The 17,548-nt window shown below is 40.0% G+C and overlaps 1 protein-coding gene across 2 annotated transcripts in view; it reads left to right on the forward strand.

The window, feature by feature from the left end:
• Positions 1 to 17,283, forward strand: part of zgc:113516 (uncharacterized protein LOC541449 homolog) — a 35,501-nt gene extending 18,218 nt beyond the window's left edge. For both annotated transcript variants that reach the window (XM_065956884.1, XM_020636545.3), the window contains exons 6-8: positions 1,015 to 1,175; positions 8,935 to 9,008; positions 15,292 to 17,283. In XM_065956884.1, the coding sequence (XP_065812956.1) occupies positions 1,015 to 1,175; positions 8,935 to 9,008; positions 15,292 to 15,361 (305 nt within the window). In that variant the 3' untranslated portion in view covers positions 15,362 to 17,283. The remainder of the gene's footprint in view (positions 1 to 1,014; positions 1,176 to 8,934; positions 9,009 to 15,291) is intronic.
• The last annotated feature ends 265 nt before the right edge of the window (positions 17,284 to 17,548 follow it).

A 17,548-nucleotide genomic window follows, 5' to 3' on the forward strand; every position in this document is an offset into this window, starting at 1 on the left:
AACCATACGGCTAAAATACACCGCTGGATCTACTTTACAGCTTTTCATGTCCACACAGCTCCAACTGAATTTAACGGCAATAATGTAATAATAAATGTCTTTGTGATGCAAATTAAATGAGCCAAAACTCATGCACTAACACACACATTTAGCATACATCTATTAATAAAGCAACAATACAGCTAAAACACTCTGAGATGATGCACACCGGGTCTACTTATCTGTTGTTTCTGTAGAGGAGATGTTACATTTTCATTTTAATAAATCGATTGTCAGCTGCAGCTGCTGCAGATTTCATGAAAATGTTAATGACTTCTTGGAGTATTGTGAAATTAAATATATATGTATAAAATATGTAGTGTGTAGAGGGAAGGTCGAGGAGGTATTTAAGGTCACGTCCTGCATCAATCATTCTAATTAGTAAAAGTATGAATATGTCATCTGTTAAATTAAATCAAAGTGTAAGAACTGAAATAATTCAAAGCACAGATTTAAGCAATCAAATAGAAATCCTTGAGCAGAGCACAAGCTCCTCGATTTAGCACGGACAATTAAATTACTTTTATTTCACTATTGAGGCCATGTTTGTGTTCATTTTTTAAATGTAAGTCTGACTATAACATTGAAAGTTTGATGTAAAATAATTTAAATATATGTTGTATTTTTTTTTACTTTCCAGCAGAAATTAAAAAGTGTGTCCACAATTTCTGTTTTTATCTAAATCAAATTTATGTTCCTAAGATTTTAAAATCTGGTTACTGATTTTCTGTTTCCAATGTTTCCTCTCTTTTGATAATTCGTCTGTGTTTGTTTCTGTGATTTTGACGTACTGTTCACAGTTGTTCAAGCATTATCTGAAGAGTTTAAGTGAAACCGACACGTGTTGACAGGGCAGTAGAGCTGATGTTCAGCAGCTAGATCTCTGAAGCATTGAATGAATTCAAACACTGACAGTAGATCTGCTAACATGTGTACGTGTGTGTGTGTGTGTGTGTGTGTCTTCAATGTTTGGAGGTGTGAACGACGTGAACTACAGCCTGTACCCGAGCTGGGAGCTGCAGAGAGACTGGCTGACGGCGTATCTGGAGAGTTACAAACATAGCTCAGGCCGTGAGGTCGCCGTTACAGAGGCAGAAGTTACACAGCTTTACATCCAAGTCTGCAAGTTCTCCCTGGTAAGTGTCCAAACTCCATCTGTCATTATGAAGTACCTCAACACTTTGGAAAGACTTCCAAAAGTGACAAATCTCTCAACAGTTATTTCCTTTTTGAAAGTTGTTCTCTTGGAGGGATTCAGATATCTCAACATTATGAGATTAGTGTGCGTTTCATCAACATCCATATGTGTGCAGATCGCTGAAATGACAGGGCGGCTACACCCCGCCATCACATTTTAACAATTTACTTTTCCAGCACCCTGAAAAGAAAAAAAAAGGATCCCCAAAGAAATCCAAAGCAGCTCCGCAGCTGACCCACCAAACTTTGATGGACTCCATCCGAGTTGATTAGAAGCTGCCGCAGGGAAAAATGAAAGACAGCAGCCAGAATTATTTTTCTTATGACCACAATTTTCATTCTTTGGTGGCTCAAGTGGTGCCGGGCTATCAGTCTCAAAGTGCTTTCAGAGCTCGACACAATACGCAGAATTGTCCCAGCAATTTTGGGCTGGTGTGAATGTCTCTTGAAATAGCCCAGAAATGATGAGGAAGCATATTACTTTTTAAAATAACTCGCTCCCCCGGCCAAAACGCAGACAGGGAGCAGCGCAAGGAGGGAAAAGAAATAAAGCCTGGAATGGAGCGAGGGAGGCGATAACATCATGTTGATTGAAATCAGATTTTCTATGACAAACCGAGGACGACTCGGCTCGGGGGAAGACGAGAGAGAAATTGATCACTGACGCTAAACGGGCCAAGTTTCCAGCTCGACTCGTTCTGACGAGCAGCTTGTCAAAGCGAGGGAGACTGAGCCTGTTAATTGAGAAAATAACGGTTTATTTTATTTTTTTATCATTTCAGGGACTCAAACTGAAACATCCTTCTTCAAACACATTCACAAATATCACCACATGCTCCCTCTTAAATGTAGTATTTATGTAGACTTTATATATTACCATTTTACCCTCAAAGCTTTTTATTACTCGGTTTCTTTATGTTGTGAATAAAAGGTTAAAAATACAAAATCCTACCTGTACTGTTTACACTTTTAATCTCAGCTATACACACATATACATTTATATATCTGCTACAGAGTACATATTACTTACCAGTGCAATATAGAAAAATCAAAAAAGACACACACATCCCTCAGTGGGTGCTGGATCTAAAAAACACAAAAAGGTAAAAAAGAAAAGCAAGACACGGTCGGCACACCAAGAAGCTGTGAAGGATTTATTCAGTGATGTTTCAAGCCAAAATGCTCTCCCTCAGAGATGTGCAATATTTACATTTCTGCCTGATTGATATTTATTTATTGATATTTTTTACACATGGCAGTTCTTTTTTTTACAGTGCATTATATGAGCTGTAAATCTTCATATATATATATGTATGCACATCGTCTCTCTTCTCACAGGGGGTTTTGCTGCTCATGGCTCCCTGTTTGTTCATTCACTTTAAGGTGAAGCATTTATATTTCATTGTCCGACAGCAAAGGCTTCTGATTCCTAAATATCCAACAGTTTTCCTCCTCAGTGATCTTCACGGCCTAAATACAAACAAAGGACCAAAAACTCTGTCCCCTAAAAGGGTCTATGTGCTCTCTGTTTTCTATGATGGAGCATCGATCATTTGTGTTTTAGAGGGTATGTCAAAGAAAACAAGATATTTCAAGAATTCTTCTCGGGGCTCTGGGTGAATGCAAAGATGACTTTTTACTTAAGTGGATTTTATCGATCAAACAGCTAAAAATCTGTGCAACAAAGTCAAATCTAAGCAAGTGTGTATGTCTCATTTCTTTTCATTAAACTTCATTAAAGCCACATCCACCTGAGAGGGCCCGAGAAACATCTTATGTCAACATATTAGAAGTGGAAAATGAGACCTGGATTTATTTGTAAATGGGTGAAACTGTCGGCCAAAGCGGAAAACAAAATGTCCTGAAGTGAGGTTTCTTTAAATCAAACATCACATTCAGGAACCTTCTGTAAATTCTTCTAAACTTGCAGAGCTCATAGCCAGTTTGACTTTTTACAAACAAGTCAGGACTTTTTATCCAACTAATATCTTGAAATATGGACCCGAACGGTGAACATTGTTTGTGTTAAGTGTAATGATAAACTTTGACTGATATACTCTTGCTATAAGATTGACATTTTAGCACAGTACAGGTGCAGGACAAACAGAGTATGAACTACAGAGAGAAAGGTCTGCACACTGTTCAGTTCCCAATGAGCCTGAAGAAGATCTATTTTTATTTTATTTTAGTTCATTTAATTTAACATTTATTTAACCAGGTTGGTCCCATTGAGATTAAAAACCTCTTTTTCAAGGGAGAAATGGCCGATACAGGCAGCAGCAAAATAACACAAAGTTACAGACCGAGACACAAAGAGAGACAAGGAACAATTTACAAAATTCTAAAATTTACATTAAGAGAGATCCATCTTTGAGTCAAATCTAGGAGTCAGTAGTTCAAGCAGTCGAGCTAAAAACATCAGCATCCTTTAGAATCTGTTTCATTTTAGATTAAAAAAAAATGTAAGGACATCAGCTCCTTGAGTTTGAAGTCACTGTGCAGAAAAACCCCAAAGCCCTTTTTCTCAATTTCTGTCCGAGCGTTTGGGACAGAGAGCATAAAGAGGTCCTGAGAATGCAAATAATACTGTCCGGTACTCTTCTGCATGATAAAAACACATAGACAGTGAGGAAGCAGACCAAGAATTGCCAGTGAAATGTTGCCCTGTTTAAAGTCGCTCACTGAGAACTGAACAGTGTGCTGACCTTTCTCTTTTCTCTTTCCTCTGTGATTCTTCTCTAATGGAATAATCATCGCTTCCACCTGTAGCTCTTTGAGCTTTTGGAGTTTGTCAGAGAGAAAAAAAAATCTATTTCAAGAAATTCCCCATCTTTATACCACAATTTGAAACCAATATATATGTGGCAAATTCATTTGTTTATTTATGACTGAACATTCATATGAGTACATGTAGTGTAGGTATGTATATGGATCAATCTGTATTCTTTATCATTTTTATAACCATGATAGAATAGATATCCCCCACCCCCTCTCCTTCCACGTCTCTGTCCTGTTGAGAGGCAGCTGCTGATCCGAGGTGTGATCGGTCAGGTCATCACAGAACGAGGATATCACTTTTGTCTTTTATTGTTTGTTTGTTTATGTTTGGTTTTTTGTTTTGTTGAATATGGTTGTCTTTATGTGTTTTATCCTGCCCTATCAGGGTTTAGTTTTTCCATCATTTTGAAAAACTAAATATAAGAAAAATAATTCACCTTGTGCCCGCCTCACTATTTCTGACATTTTAAAGATCAAACATTTATTCTGTGCTCTTTGACTTTCAACGATCCGACTCCGACGTTTAAATTATTTCATTGTAGTTGAAGTTTGGAATCAGAGCAAAACTCATGAAACGTGGACGATGATAACGATATCACAACACAAGTTATTCTCTGATAATTGATGTCGAGACAATCCTAACATGATACAGCACAATATCTGAATAATGGAGGGGTACAAAATGCCCCTCAAAGGGTAACAATTATTTATGTTTTTATCAATTCATTTGGTGTCACCTTCACCTCGTTTCATGCCTCATCTTTTCACTTCTTTTTACTCTCCAATATAATCAGACAGAGCCTCTGAAGTCCCAAACAGTCAACAATACAGTAATTGATATTTTCTTTATTTGGGACTTCTGGGGCTCCGTATCATCCTGCTGTCAGCTTCTGTTCACTTTACTCTCGTTCATTTGATAAGCACCATGGTGAGAAGTCATTAAGGAGCGACGCAGTGAAATCAAAATGTGTTTTCATGTTCCGTCATAACTCAAACACTTCTTGGTTCCACACACATCCTCACATCCACTCAGACACATGAACCATCCCTTTTCACCATTCTCAGAATCCATAAAGAAATAGGTAGCAGGTCATTTAAACATAAAGCTCCTTCAGACTAGAATAATTTGTTTTGCATGTAAACATCATATCCTAAATATGATCAAGGCTCCTAACCGGGATACTCAAGTCCATGTAAACACGCTCAGTGTTGTACTCTATTTCTGAACCTGGTCTTGTTTAACAGCTGAGAGCTGGGGGTGGGGTGGGAAAAGGAGGGGGTGGAGGGGGTTGGGAGAGGTTGAGAGAGAGCTTTGTGTATTTGTATTTATGTCTGTTAAGTAATCCTGTTTTGTATGCTTGTGTTTTACTTTGTATTTGTGTTAGGACGCCCTTCGAAAATTAGGTGATGCTTCTCAAGGGGCTATCGCTTCATAAATTAGAATTAATATTTTACTTTACTTTATTAACTAATTATTCTGACGAATTTCGGCTCGTGGCCTCGATGACCCTGATGAAGACAATGAGCAGAAACACCTCAGTCTAATTAGTTTATAAAGTTGATCCTTGTACTCAGTCACAATTCTAGAGCCTGTTGGGGCCCAAAGCAAAAATCAATTGGGGGGGCCCTCCAACCAACATTCATCAGGGCAACGAGAATGAGGTCTGTCAGATGGGGCCCCCTTAGGGAGGTTTCCTACCGTCATTGCCAAATTTGCTTTGGGGCCCCCTACTGGTCTGGGGCCACAAGCAGTTGGCTGCCTTGCCTGTTGAAAAGCAGCACCTCTGTTTATACAACAAATACTGCTGGGGCTTTTTGATGTCCACAGTGAGTCAAATTGGCAAGGAAATCTTTTCAGAGTGTTGGTCTTTAAAAAAAAAATAAAAAAAAATGGATATTTGGCACCAGCGATTTGACAATGCTACCACACGAGTCAGGAAGACGATACATTGCCGTATTGATATTTTGTCCCACCCCTATTTCATAGCACATCTGGCACAACAGATGATATATTGGTTATCTGTAATGGCCTTTGGAACATTTCCAAAACTGTCATAATTAACAATTCAGTCTGATGGCTTTTTAAATAGTTGTCGATTTATTTTTTTTCCCCTCTTTTGTGAAGAGGATTAAAAGGCACCTTATCGTGTGCATCGCTGTCATAGCTCTTGATAATTGCAATAATCAAACTACATTGAATTCACTCTATAGTTAAGACTCCGTAGAGGAGAATACAGATGAATAGTAAAAAAAAATTTTTTAAATCAGGCACCAATGAAACCAGTCTGCTCTGAGGGAAGTTATGTGTCTGCACTGTGTGCCATCCACAAAGCCTGGCCCGGTGCCAAAGCTTGTGCGGCGTGCCGTGAAGCTGCCTCCTTCACATCGTAATCTCTGGCAAACTGTGCCAAGTCGCAGTGAGTCTTTACCACTCGTCCTCTCCTCGCCAGGGATCCCCGTCATGTGGAGGCTGAGGCCCGCGGCTCTGTGATGTCACCCCCCCACACGCCTCTCATCTCTGCTTTTTTTCTCAATGAGTCCCTGTCACTGCTGGTCTCTGCTTAGTGTTAGAGTAATGCTCTCTTAATGGAGAGCAGTTATTAATCATAATGGAAACACGCTCGATCTCTCCCTCCTACCAAAGACAGAGATTAGAGATGAAAATCTGCCAGTGAGGGGAGAAAGCCAAGGGAAAACCGCACATCGCTCTTCAAGTATTTCATTCCACCCTTTATTTGATTATCAAATAAAAATGTGATTATATCACTGGGCCGCAGAACAGAGGCCTGTCTGGATCTTATTAGGACTTGCTATTAGTGGTCCTACCATGAAGATTTACAATAAGGGTGGAGAACAACAGAAATTTATGGAGGCATGGAAGTCCGCAATCCTAAGTGAGCAAAGCCATTAAGGAGGGAACCATTCAATACAGAGGTTTGTCATTCTGACGGAGCAGCTACAACTGGCAAGCAGCAGCATCAGTTAGGGGAGCCGTTATACACGACAACTGGAGGCCACTCGAGTGTGTTTTTACAGTTCTGCTCTGTGGCACAGGAGAAAGTAACACAACATCAAAGATCAACAAAGCATAACGCCAGTGGAACCACACATCAACACATTTTTCTAAAGTGACAAAACAAAAAATAATCCAGGGTTTGCACTTTTCCTTTATACGCTTTGGTAACACACAGCCTCACAGGAGTATCACGGACAAGATAAATGTGGTTATTTATGAGTCTGTTATTCAATAAGAGGGCTCCAGTTCACTCTCTGACATTAAGCTTTGGCTCAAGTGTTTCAGGCGAATCATCTGACCCCACAGTGACCTCCTCCCTCCCTGCAGAGGGGGAAAAGAGATGTTTTTCTTTAAGCCTGAACCAGATTATGGAAAGGACCTATTTGCATGTAGATGTCTATGTCAGTCATAGTCTTCTCTTCTGATCTGTAAAGACAGTATCAAATATTATTTAGTAATTTTATGTCTATCAGACCAGGGCATGTCCAGACTTTTTTGTCTGCGGTGGCCCAAATCGGGAACTGACTTATGCAAGGGGGTATGAAGTTTGTATGTACACATCATCAATTGGTTTAATTACCCTTTACCTCCTCTAATCATATGTACAAGAGGACATATTATCCCCCTTTTCAAACAGTCCCCTGTGGTCTGAATGAAACATCTGTGCTGTGCTTTGGTCAAAATATAACATGAGTCAAGTACCAGAGGAGGTTTGTGACCCTGTATAAACCAGCTCTCTCAGAACGCTCCGTTTTGGTGTGTGTGTCTCTTTAAATGCACTGAGCCCCCCCTCAGTTTTCCTGGTAGACATCACTCCTCTGTAGCAAGAATAAAAATGGCGGACCTGCGCAAAAGTTTAGTTCTAGGCTGAGGGTGGAGTCCATGAGTGGAGATATCAGGGGAGGGGAAGGTATTTTTTTTACCAGAATCCCACTGTGACATCACAAGGAGAGCAAATTTGAAACGGAGCACTTTTCTCAGCATTGTAAGACTTATGCAGACCACAAACAAAGGATTGGATGGATTTATTTCACATTTTGTGGGTCGGTAGACACTCAGGTTACCCAAATATATGTTCAAAAACACTGTCAAAGTGGAAAGAATGGCAACACATAGATATTCTCAACTTAATTGTTATACTTAGATGGTTAAAAGTTACCAGACCAGTCTAATAAAACATTATGGATTTTGTAACGGTTATTTACAAAATGTGAAAGTGTTACAATATGGTATACCTCAAGGAAGTGGTTTAGGACCATTTCTATTCTCTTCCGTCAGCAATGATTGTCCTCCTTTTCTAAATGATGAAAAAAATGTGTCTTTATGCAGATGATACAACAAGTTATTTTCAAGCAGTATCAACTGAGGAATTGTTTTAAATAGGGAGGGAGAATAAATTGCATTTTGTCCATGTCAATCTAAATGAATATTTAATTTACATTTGAATTAATATTGATTCAAATTGAAAACCTGCTTTTTATTATCATCATTTTTATGTCATCTTTTTATTTCTACTCCTTTAACCTTGGAATTTTAATCAGATAACTCTGGTATAATTTAATGTCAGGTTTAAATGTGTTGGCCCTGAGAGGAGTAGTTGCTACCCTGGGAGAAGGGTCCAAATAAATGAAATATCACAAGCAATTATCGCAAGAGTGCTTTGATTTAATGCAATTTATGATTGCCCCCTACTGCAGCAGCTACAACGGATACAGTCTATTTCACAGAGTTAGCAGATCACTTTACTGTCACTAAACAAATAATACTTTATTTTAGAGTTTTATACAGATATTTAAGACATATTTTAAAATATTTTGAAACATCTAAAACTTACAAAATGCTAGTGTAAAACATAACAAAACAACTGATCTGGTCCTTTAATGTTGTTTTTCTCTCCCCACTAGGCATCCAACTTCTTCTGGGGTCTTTGGGCCATCCTGCAATCACGCTTCTCCTCAATTGACTTTGACTTCCAAAGGTTTGTGGGGTTTTATTTCAGACATGGACGACTCAAAGGTCCCATGAAACAGAAAGAAAAAAACCTTTACCATGTGTCCACGGTTGGAGGCTTGCGTCTTGGTGTCACTTTGCATTAACATTGTTCCAGTTTCCTAAAGCTCTGCGATTCTGATATTTTGTTCATACAAATTTTAAATCGATGTTGTCCTCCTGACACAAAGCACAACCTTCACATTAACACCTACAGCTGTTTAATGTTGAAACACATGCAACCACAAAAAAGGATACCTCATGACTTCATCTCTAATTAAATATATAGTATCTCGCTCCCTGAACTCAAGCAGTCATAATTTAATTGCAATGTTTATAAAAACAGTATCATCATTAGGATTGTTTTACAGAGAATTATGTCAGCCAAGAATTCCTTCAAAGGTCTGGAAACTTCGGCCCATAGTGTAAAAAATGTTTCATTCCCACTTCCACCCTTAACTCGAATTTTCAAGACTCGGTGTACCCAAAACTGGGCAGAAAGCAGGCAGGACGAGCACTGTTTTTTTTTGTTCTGTTCGTCTTGTGGCTTCTGCAAACAGATTAATTAACATTTTTTTACATACATATGATTTACCTTTAAAATTACCAAGTTATGAAAGGCTGAGCTTTTCCACAAACTTCCTGAAAATAATTCCAAACAAATATACTTTCTATTTGCGTATATTATGATCCACACAGGGCAATTATCTTTAAACAAGTCCAGGAGGAGACATTCCTCACTTCTTGCAGCCAGACAATAAAGTTCAGGAGGGCAAAATGTTTCCCTTCTCCCCCTCTCTTTCTTCCTCTCTCCCTTCTCTGCGCGCCCCACACCCGCCACAGTTGTGATCGTGATCCTAATCACTATTGACATACGGCACCCTCCCCTCTGTGTGGCTTTCTCTGCACGCTTGCTAGATCAGCGACAGGGCCCCCGCTTCATTTCGATCCGGACCCCAGAGGAAATGTGATCCAGAGGGGTGCCGAGGCACAGAGGCACTATTGTTCCCGTGCCGTCCGTCCTCCCTTACATATACGTCTCTCATCCCTGGCTGGGCCACATGCGCCTGCTAGACGTCTGCTCCTCTAAGCCGCCGGCATGAGGTTGTCCTAAAGTGCACGATGAGGGTCGGGTTACCTTTTCTTCTGCTGGAAGGCTGGGCTGAAATGAACTCAACAAAAATGAAAACAACATTAATGATGTGGATTCAAAGGTATCGCTACCCTGAAAACCTGCAAAGTACCACAATACACACATGGAGGATACACACATTATATACTAGTTACATTTGCCAACACTATTTTCAAAAAAGATCTATCAAGTAGTAAAGAAAGAGACAATACGGATGGCAACGGTCAAGTTTGTCCTTCCTTTCATCCTTTCATTTAAATACATTTACAAAGAGCACACACCAGAACATAATCTTCATAAATGGTCCTTTGCTTTTTTTTTTTAAACAGCATAAAGCAACATGCTTCATTCCAATTCAATGGCAGAGCAGTAAGTAATGTTGCTTCCTCTTTTTGTTCTGTAAATGTTCTTACAGAGGATGTTTTAATTGGATGCATAAAGGGCAGGTCACGACCGGATTCAAAATGTAGCTTACTTACTCTTCACAGTTAGCGAGCTTGTCCACTTTAAAGAGTTGTTTTTTTCTCTTTGGTAGCGCTGGATCGTGTGCAATAATGAGAAGTAAAAGAAAAGGGAAGAACCAAAGGAAGGAGCAAAGGTAGCTAGCATCAGTGTTTCACTTCACAAGCGAAAGACAGGGGGGCAACATTGTTAGCTTCTGGTTGCTTGCCAATACAACTTTGTTTTCTGAATGTGTGAGACGCTACCTAAACTGAGAGGACATTTCTGTCTACCCGTGTTCTCTGTCAGCCTCTCTTTCTTTTCTTGTCCTGTTCTGATTAGTTAAAGTTCTGTCAAGAGTGCTGTCGACTGTCAATATTCTTGTCCTGAGTTTATAAACCAATTGCATAGTGAAGTTAATGTAGACAATCCAAGCAATAACTTCTTAAGCATGTGTTTTGCTGGCTAAGAAAACTGATTTCGCCTGCTTCTGGATCAATGCTGTCTACATGAACCTGGATGCCTTGCACTCAAGCAGCATCTGAGCTGCACCCCGGAGGTAAAGGGAACATATGCGCATCTGCAGACCTTTTTTTTTTGTCAATTTTAGCCATTAGCTAGCATATGTTAGCAAAAGGCAGATAAATAGGGAGAAGCTGCAGCCTCTGATTTTGAAAAATGAAGACAATGCAAAAGTGCAAAAACAACGTCAGTTTGTCTAGTCCTGGACTCAAACAGCTTTATACACAAGGCCGTCCAGTCCATGTACACATGATGTAAACACGCCCCAACAACAACACCACAGCCAGCAGGACTCACACTTCTCACTCATTTTAGATGGTCATGACTTCTATAAAACAAGCTGCTATCACACAGAGATGCTAAATGTGATTCGATGCATGGTTTTCTTTATAAACTCAAACTACCTTTAAGTATTCTAATAAGTGCAGATTAAGTTCAGTGAGGGAATCAAAGCCTTCCACATCATTCAAACCGTCTACTTATCGTTGTGAAAACAGAGTTATGAGGCAATGAGATGGAACCAGAAAGTATATTTGCTGTAAATGTTCTGCAGATTTGGATTTTGTTTTTGTTTTTGTGGGTTGATTACTGCAAGAGACATTTTTCGGCATTAAACACAGTCATTTGATTTGGTTTAAATATCATGATTAATTCAGCTTTAACCATAATTTTCTTGTCATAACCACAGCCTTACTCAGAGTTAACCAAGCTGGGGTTTCTTCTCCACAACTGGAGGGAGAACACACAACACACTGCATTTCAAGCTTTTGTGATGAAAAGGCAACAGATAGGAAGTTAGAGTTAAACCCTGGAAATATGTGTGTGTCTTTGTGCGTGTGTGTGTTTATGTTTTCCTCCCACTGTTTTCCCCCTGAGCCAAGTCCTTGCCGACTTCCCAACGAGTGACAGGCGTCGTCGAGGCCTTGTGCTCTAACCAGAGCCAGATGTAGAAGTGACAATAGGGAGCCACAAGGGGAATGCAAGCCTCCCTCCCTCTGCGCTCATTATTTACTTTTCTTTATATGATTTTATTCATGTGTTGAAAGTGTCTGCGAGTCAGCGGTTTAGATTTGTGGACGTGTTGGCGAGGTGAGCGGCTGTTTGACAAAGACATTATTATGAGGAAATGAAGAAGGAGGAGGCCCACTGTTTGGAGAAGCCCGACTGCTAAATTGAGGGAATTGTGCACAAAAGCACATTGTGAAATGGAATACCTGCTTTTGAGGGAGTTCACTTTCCCCCACTTGTGCTAAAGAGGAAAACGTCTCAGTTTCATCTGTGATGATGATAAATGTTAAGCCTGCTAGTTTAAGGTGTCACTCTTAATCAAAATAAGGATGAATGGGATCCCCTGTGAAGGCTGCAGTTCTATTAAAGACGTATACTCAAGTATGATTCTACTTAGGAAGAGTGTGGGTTGACACATTATTAGACTAACAACACGAAGTACTATGGACAGCTTTTTGCTTTCATGAGCTTTGTGAACAAGCCGACGTTACATTTATTTCTGTATTTTAAAGGCAGGGTTGGTAATTCTGGAAAGCTAGCAAGGTTTGAAAAGAATCTGGCAGTTTCTAGAGGATCCATGTGTAACACCTTCCGTCTCCGGAGAGCTCGAGGCTAGTTGCGCCCTCTCTTGTCAATGTTTGTGTTTCCACAGTACGTGTCGCGGTCCCACTTTGCTCTATTACGACGCAAATATGCACAGAGTCAATTTTCAACAGAGCACGCTGCAAGAATGCGTCAAACTGAACAAATGGACTGAATAAAGAGCATCTGATATGGATAACCAGGCTTTAATTGTGTTAAGCTAAGGAAAGATTTGTGTTGCTATTAGAAAGCTGTCAATCATAAGATGCAGCATGCGTGAGGTTTTCCATATATTAAGTTTGTCCTCTGAGTATCTCCAACAACGATTAAAGCTGTGAAAACGTCTGCAGGCTACCGCTGAGGACTTGAAATTTCCCAACTTTTTTTTCCAGTGGCAGTGATCAGACACACTCTGCACCAGCTACCTCCATCAACAAGCTACAGGTGTAAAGAAACAAGTCTGCAGAGCGCAGACAACAGACACCAGAGTCTGACACAATAATTAGAGAGTGGTTTGCTGTAGAGCTACAGGTGGGGAACAGAGCGACGGAACACAAGTAACTAAAAGGCATGTGTCAGAATTATCTTTTTGTCTCGGTGCGCGCTACGAGAGAGAAAACCGATTTGGCATTGAGGAGTTCAGTAAAAGCACTGATTAAAGGACAAACTCCTCTCTGTGCCTCTCTTTCCTGTGCTTTTGAAACTTCACTTAATTTCAATGGGGATAGTATAATGGCCAAGGGCAGCAGCGTACTCAGACATCAGATTTATTGAAGCCTTCGATAATATGGTTTGAACAAATACAAAACCACTTTCCTCACAGTTAAGTTCTGAAACGCGACAAGGCTTTGACACAGCTTTCAGTCTGTGCGCTTTAATTGAAACGAGGTTTTTAATGCTTTATTGTTATGCAAGTTATGAAAAAAAAGAAAAAAGAAAAAAGAAAACATACTGCCCACGTTGAGCTATTAACGGGGCCGGCAGTGTGACCTGTCAACGACACAGGAAACAATGAATACGTCTACACTTTTTGAATGTATGCCATTATTTCTTACATCTTTTCTATTAAAGACACTGACGGCAAGATGCGCACACAACATTTGACACTTATAATAAGCAAGGTTCATGTCAATGGCCATACAAATATTCCTCCTCACAAAGTAGAAAGTTCTCCCGGATGACTTTGAGGTAAAGGGAAACTGCAGCAAAGAAAACCTCAAATCTTTTATGACCTGAAGAAATCATCATAAACAGACAGAGTACTTCATTATGAATCTAATGCTCGAGTACATTTCCGACAGCTGGTTTGCTCTTTAAGAGACAGAAGGAAGACTAAGTCCGCACACCAGAAGATGCTCTGATTAACGTTTAATGTAACTCATCACCAGTTGTGACGCCTCGGGCCCCTAGACCTTCATCAGACATCGCTCTTTAAACAAACAGTATGTAAATTCTACCGCCAGGGGGCTCTCGATCAAAGCAATAACAAAGGGGAATCAAGGGAGTTCTCTCTGTTGAGTTTAGCCATTCCAGGACCTGCACAAAGTTAGGATAGGCTAGAAAAGAAAAAGACGAAAGGGAGGGAGCTGGCCCAACGAAAACTTGTTAGCAAACTTATTTCAGTCAGCTCCAAAGGCCGATGGGAGCCAGGCAGAGGGAGCTAATGTTAGCTAGGAGGCTAGTGCTAACAGTCATGATCAAATGTGCATACATTGATTTTTAAATCATATTCTGTTCTTTCAGGGGCCTGCCACAGACACTGGCAATACAACTCCATTCATTCATTTAGAAAGTTTTAAATTGCATATCTAGGCTGCCGATAGCACAAAGTATTTTGCATTTTAGAGAAGAATTTGATGAACATGAGTTTTGATCAAGGTCAAAAAAACTACAATGGCTTTCCTCAGTTACTTTTTGAACAACACACAGAACCTGATTTTTTAATTCTCTGTTAAATATTTAATATGAAAAGCACTGTGATATTCACAGAAACAGGACTTTAATTAATTCCTGAATTCACTGAAAATCGAACAGAAAGGCAAATGGTAAATGGACTTGAGTGTGTATAGCGCCTCTCTAGTTTTCTTACTACGCTAAGCACTTTTAGGGTTCACTTACACTAGGCCCAGATGTCCCATACCATGCTCAATACGCTAGTCAAACGAACTGGACTTTTATGGGTGATGCGTGAACCCTTACACCACAGGTCAAACCTCCACATTCACACACTGATGGTAGAGGCTGCTATGGAAAGTCTCCATCATTAACTGATCCCATTCATACGCATTCATACAACGCTGACGAGGCAGCGGGAGCAACTTCAGGTTAAGTGTCTTGCCCAAGTACACATCGGAAATGTGGCTGCAGGAGCTGGGGATTGAACCCCCAACGTTCCAGTTGAGAAGGCCACTGAGCCACAGCCGCCCCACACATAAAGCTAGACAGGATTATGACAGAAAACAACACTTAAACTACTTAGAAAGTTTAGCAACAGTGGATTGTTATAAAGACTTCTTTTAGATTCACAGATTTGTACAAATAAAATGTTATTTTTTGATGTTCTGCTCTTCTCTGCTCTCTTTTTTAGGTATGCCATGTCACGACTCAACTACTACTTTGAGAAGAAAGAGGAATATTTTGGACTGATGTTGAGCTAGAATCAGAGGAAAGAGGACCAGAAATGTTCAAAACCAGAAGCAGCTGTCCTCCTTTGTCACACAATACAAATCCATGCTGGAAATGAAGGCATATAGAATAAGCAGATAAATGAGCCTCCCATTGTTTGTTTCTTCTTGGAGCTGCAAAGTGAGTCCTTAAGTTCTGCAATCACTGTGATTTTTTAAAATATGTGTTTTACCACAGTCAGTATGCCGATAAGCCTATTTGGCATCTTGAGATCAGCCTCATGCCAGAAACACATTAATTGTTCCCACATTTAGCAGAGTCGCATGAAGCCACAAAAACTGAGCCCGATCATAAAAGCCATAAGTCGGTTATTTGCATGCTTATTTCAGTGAGCCCCACAGATCTGATGGAAAACAAGTTTCCATTTCAGCTTATTTACTTAAGCATGCAGAGGGTTAGTTGAATTCTCGGTCCTCAGGAATAACGTTACAAAGCTGCTTTTTATTTCACTTTGTCCACAAATCATACAGTTCACTGCTGATACACTCACATGTACAAACACACACCGCTGATTGGAGCGCTGCCACAGGATGTGTGAAACAGCACTTCCTGCTCTCGTCATTTAAACATCACATTCAAAATGTTTACTAAATCAATGGTCCAATAAGTGTTAAGCGTCACATCAATATGTATTTAAATATAACCGATGAGTGTTAATGTTCTATAATTTATTGTTTTTTTTTTTTTTCAGAGATTTTACATGTTTTAAATTCTAGTTAGCCAATCAGCTTTCTTCTGACGACAATAAAGCCTCTGGGATCATTGGGCATCTTTCCAGGGTTCTTGTACAGCCACCAGTTAATGGTTATTTCAAACAATAGATCATGTTTTTATATCAGCAAAAAATCTCTACTGTTAAAACACTCAACTGTCACTGAAGATCTTCAAACTTAGAGAACACATTTTAAATACCACAAATAAAAAAAAAACAGTTAAAATGATTCCTAGCTTGTAGCATACCCAGGTATGGAGGCTGTGGTGATCCTAGCAGATGGTCCACCTGTGGCTTCTTTCTTGCAGGTCATCCCCTCTCCCCCCTCTCCCCTCTCGCTCTCTCTCTCTCTCTGATATCTGACTCTATCCACTGTCCTTTCTAAGCCAGGTTCTACGAGGGAGCAAAAGGCTGCCCTCATTTTAAATTTCTGCACCCTCAATTGAATGAATGCAAAAAAACAGACAAATGACAACAGGGACTCGGTTGGGTTTACTTTATTCTCAGTATGTCTGACTCTGCGAGGTGGCGATACTCCCCCTTTAATGTTACCTTTCCATGTTGCCCTATTCATTCCACATAGCAGTTCATTTTTCTTTCCATCCTAAATTCAATATGTTTCAATCTTCAGCTGACACAGCATGAACTGTGTCTCCTCGTCTGTCCAAAGATGCATGGTTCTCATTCTAGCACTCTCCATGTTCATACCTTCGTCTTGTTTCCTTGGCGACTCTCCCGATAAGATGTTTCACTTCCGGGTCAAAGTCTGGCATGGGAACCTGTAAATCAAACCCCAAACCTCACTAGCAGTTAGTCAGACTTAAAAAAAAACTCTTTGTACGACAGCTGGACTGACATCTTTACATGTATTTTAAAAGTCCAGATTTTGTTGCACTAACACAATAAATCAACGTATCAACTTTTATTAATATGTTTAAATTTTTACAGAGACACATGTGACTGTAAAAAGACAGTAGGAGGATTTTTTCATTACACAATACTCTTTACATACACGACAAGATCAGCAAAAAGATAACATTTGTGATTGGTCTACAGCAGGCCAGCATTCAAGTGGCGGCCCATGGACCAACTGCGGCCCCCTGATGACCTTAGACTGGCCCGCGGATCATTTCTATTTACAATTATAAAATAAATAAATAATAAACAAGGTGGGAAAACTTGTGAAGGACTGTCATTGTTGCCACAGTACAGTGTTAAAAACATAAGAGCGCTCCTGTTTAATAGAACATCTTTGGTCCTGTGCTCGCAGCCTATCACAAGCTTTTGTTGTTGATGGAAAAAACTGCTGTGGTGGGCTCGCTTGTCTGGCCCCTGGTTCCTTAGCTTTCTGAAAATGTGGGATCACTAAGATGGAAACCAAATGAAAAGTCCTCACTAAAGCTCTCAGGTGTGTGAGGCTGCCACCTGCACTGGCACACCTTGGCTC

This window comes from Labrus bergylta, chromosome 7 (assembly GCF_963930695.1).
Source record: "Labrus bergylta chromosome 7, fLabBer1.1, whole genome shotgun sequence".
NCBI lineage: Eukaryota > Metazoa > Chordata > Actinopteri > Labriformes > Labridae > Labrus > Labrus bergylta.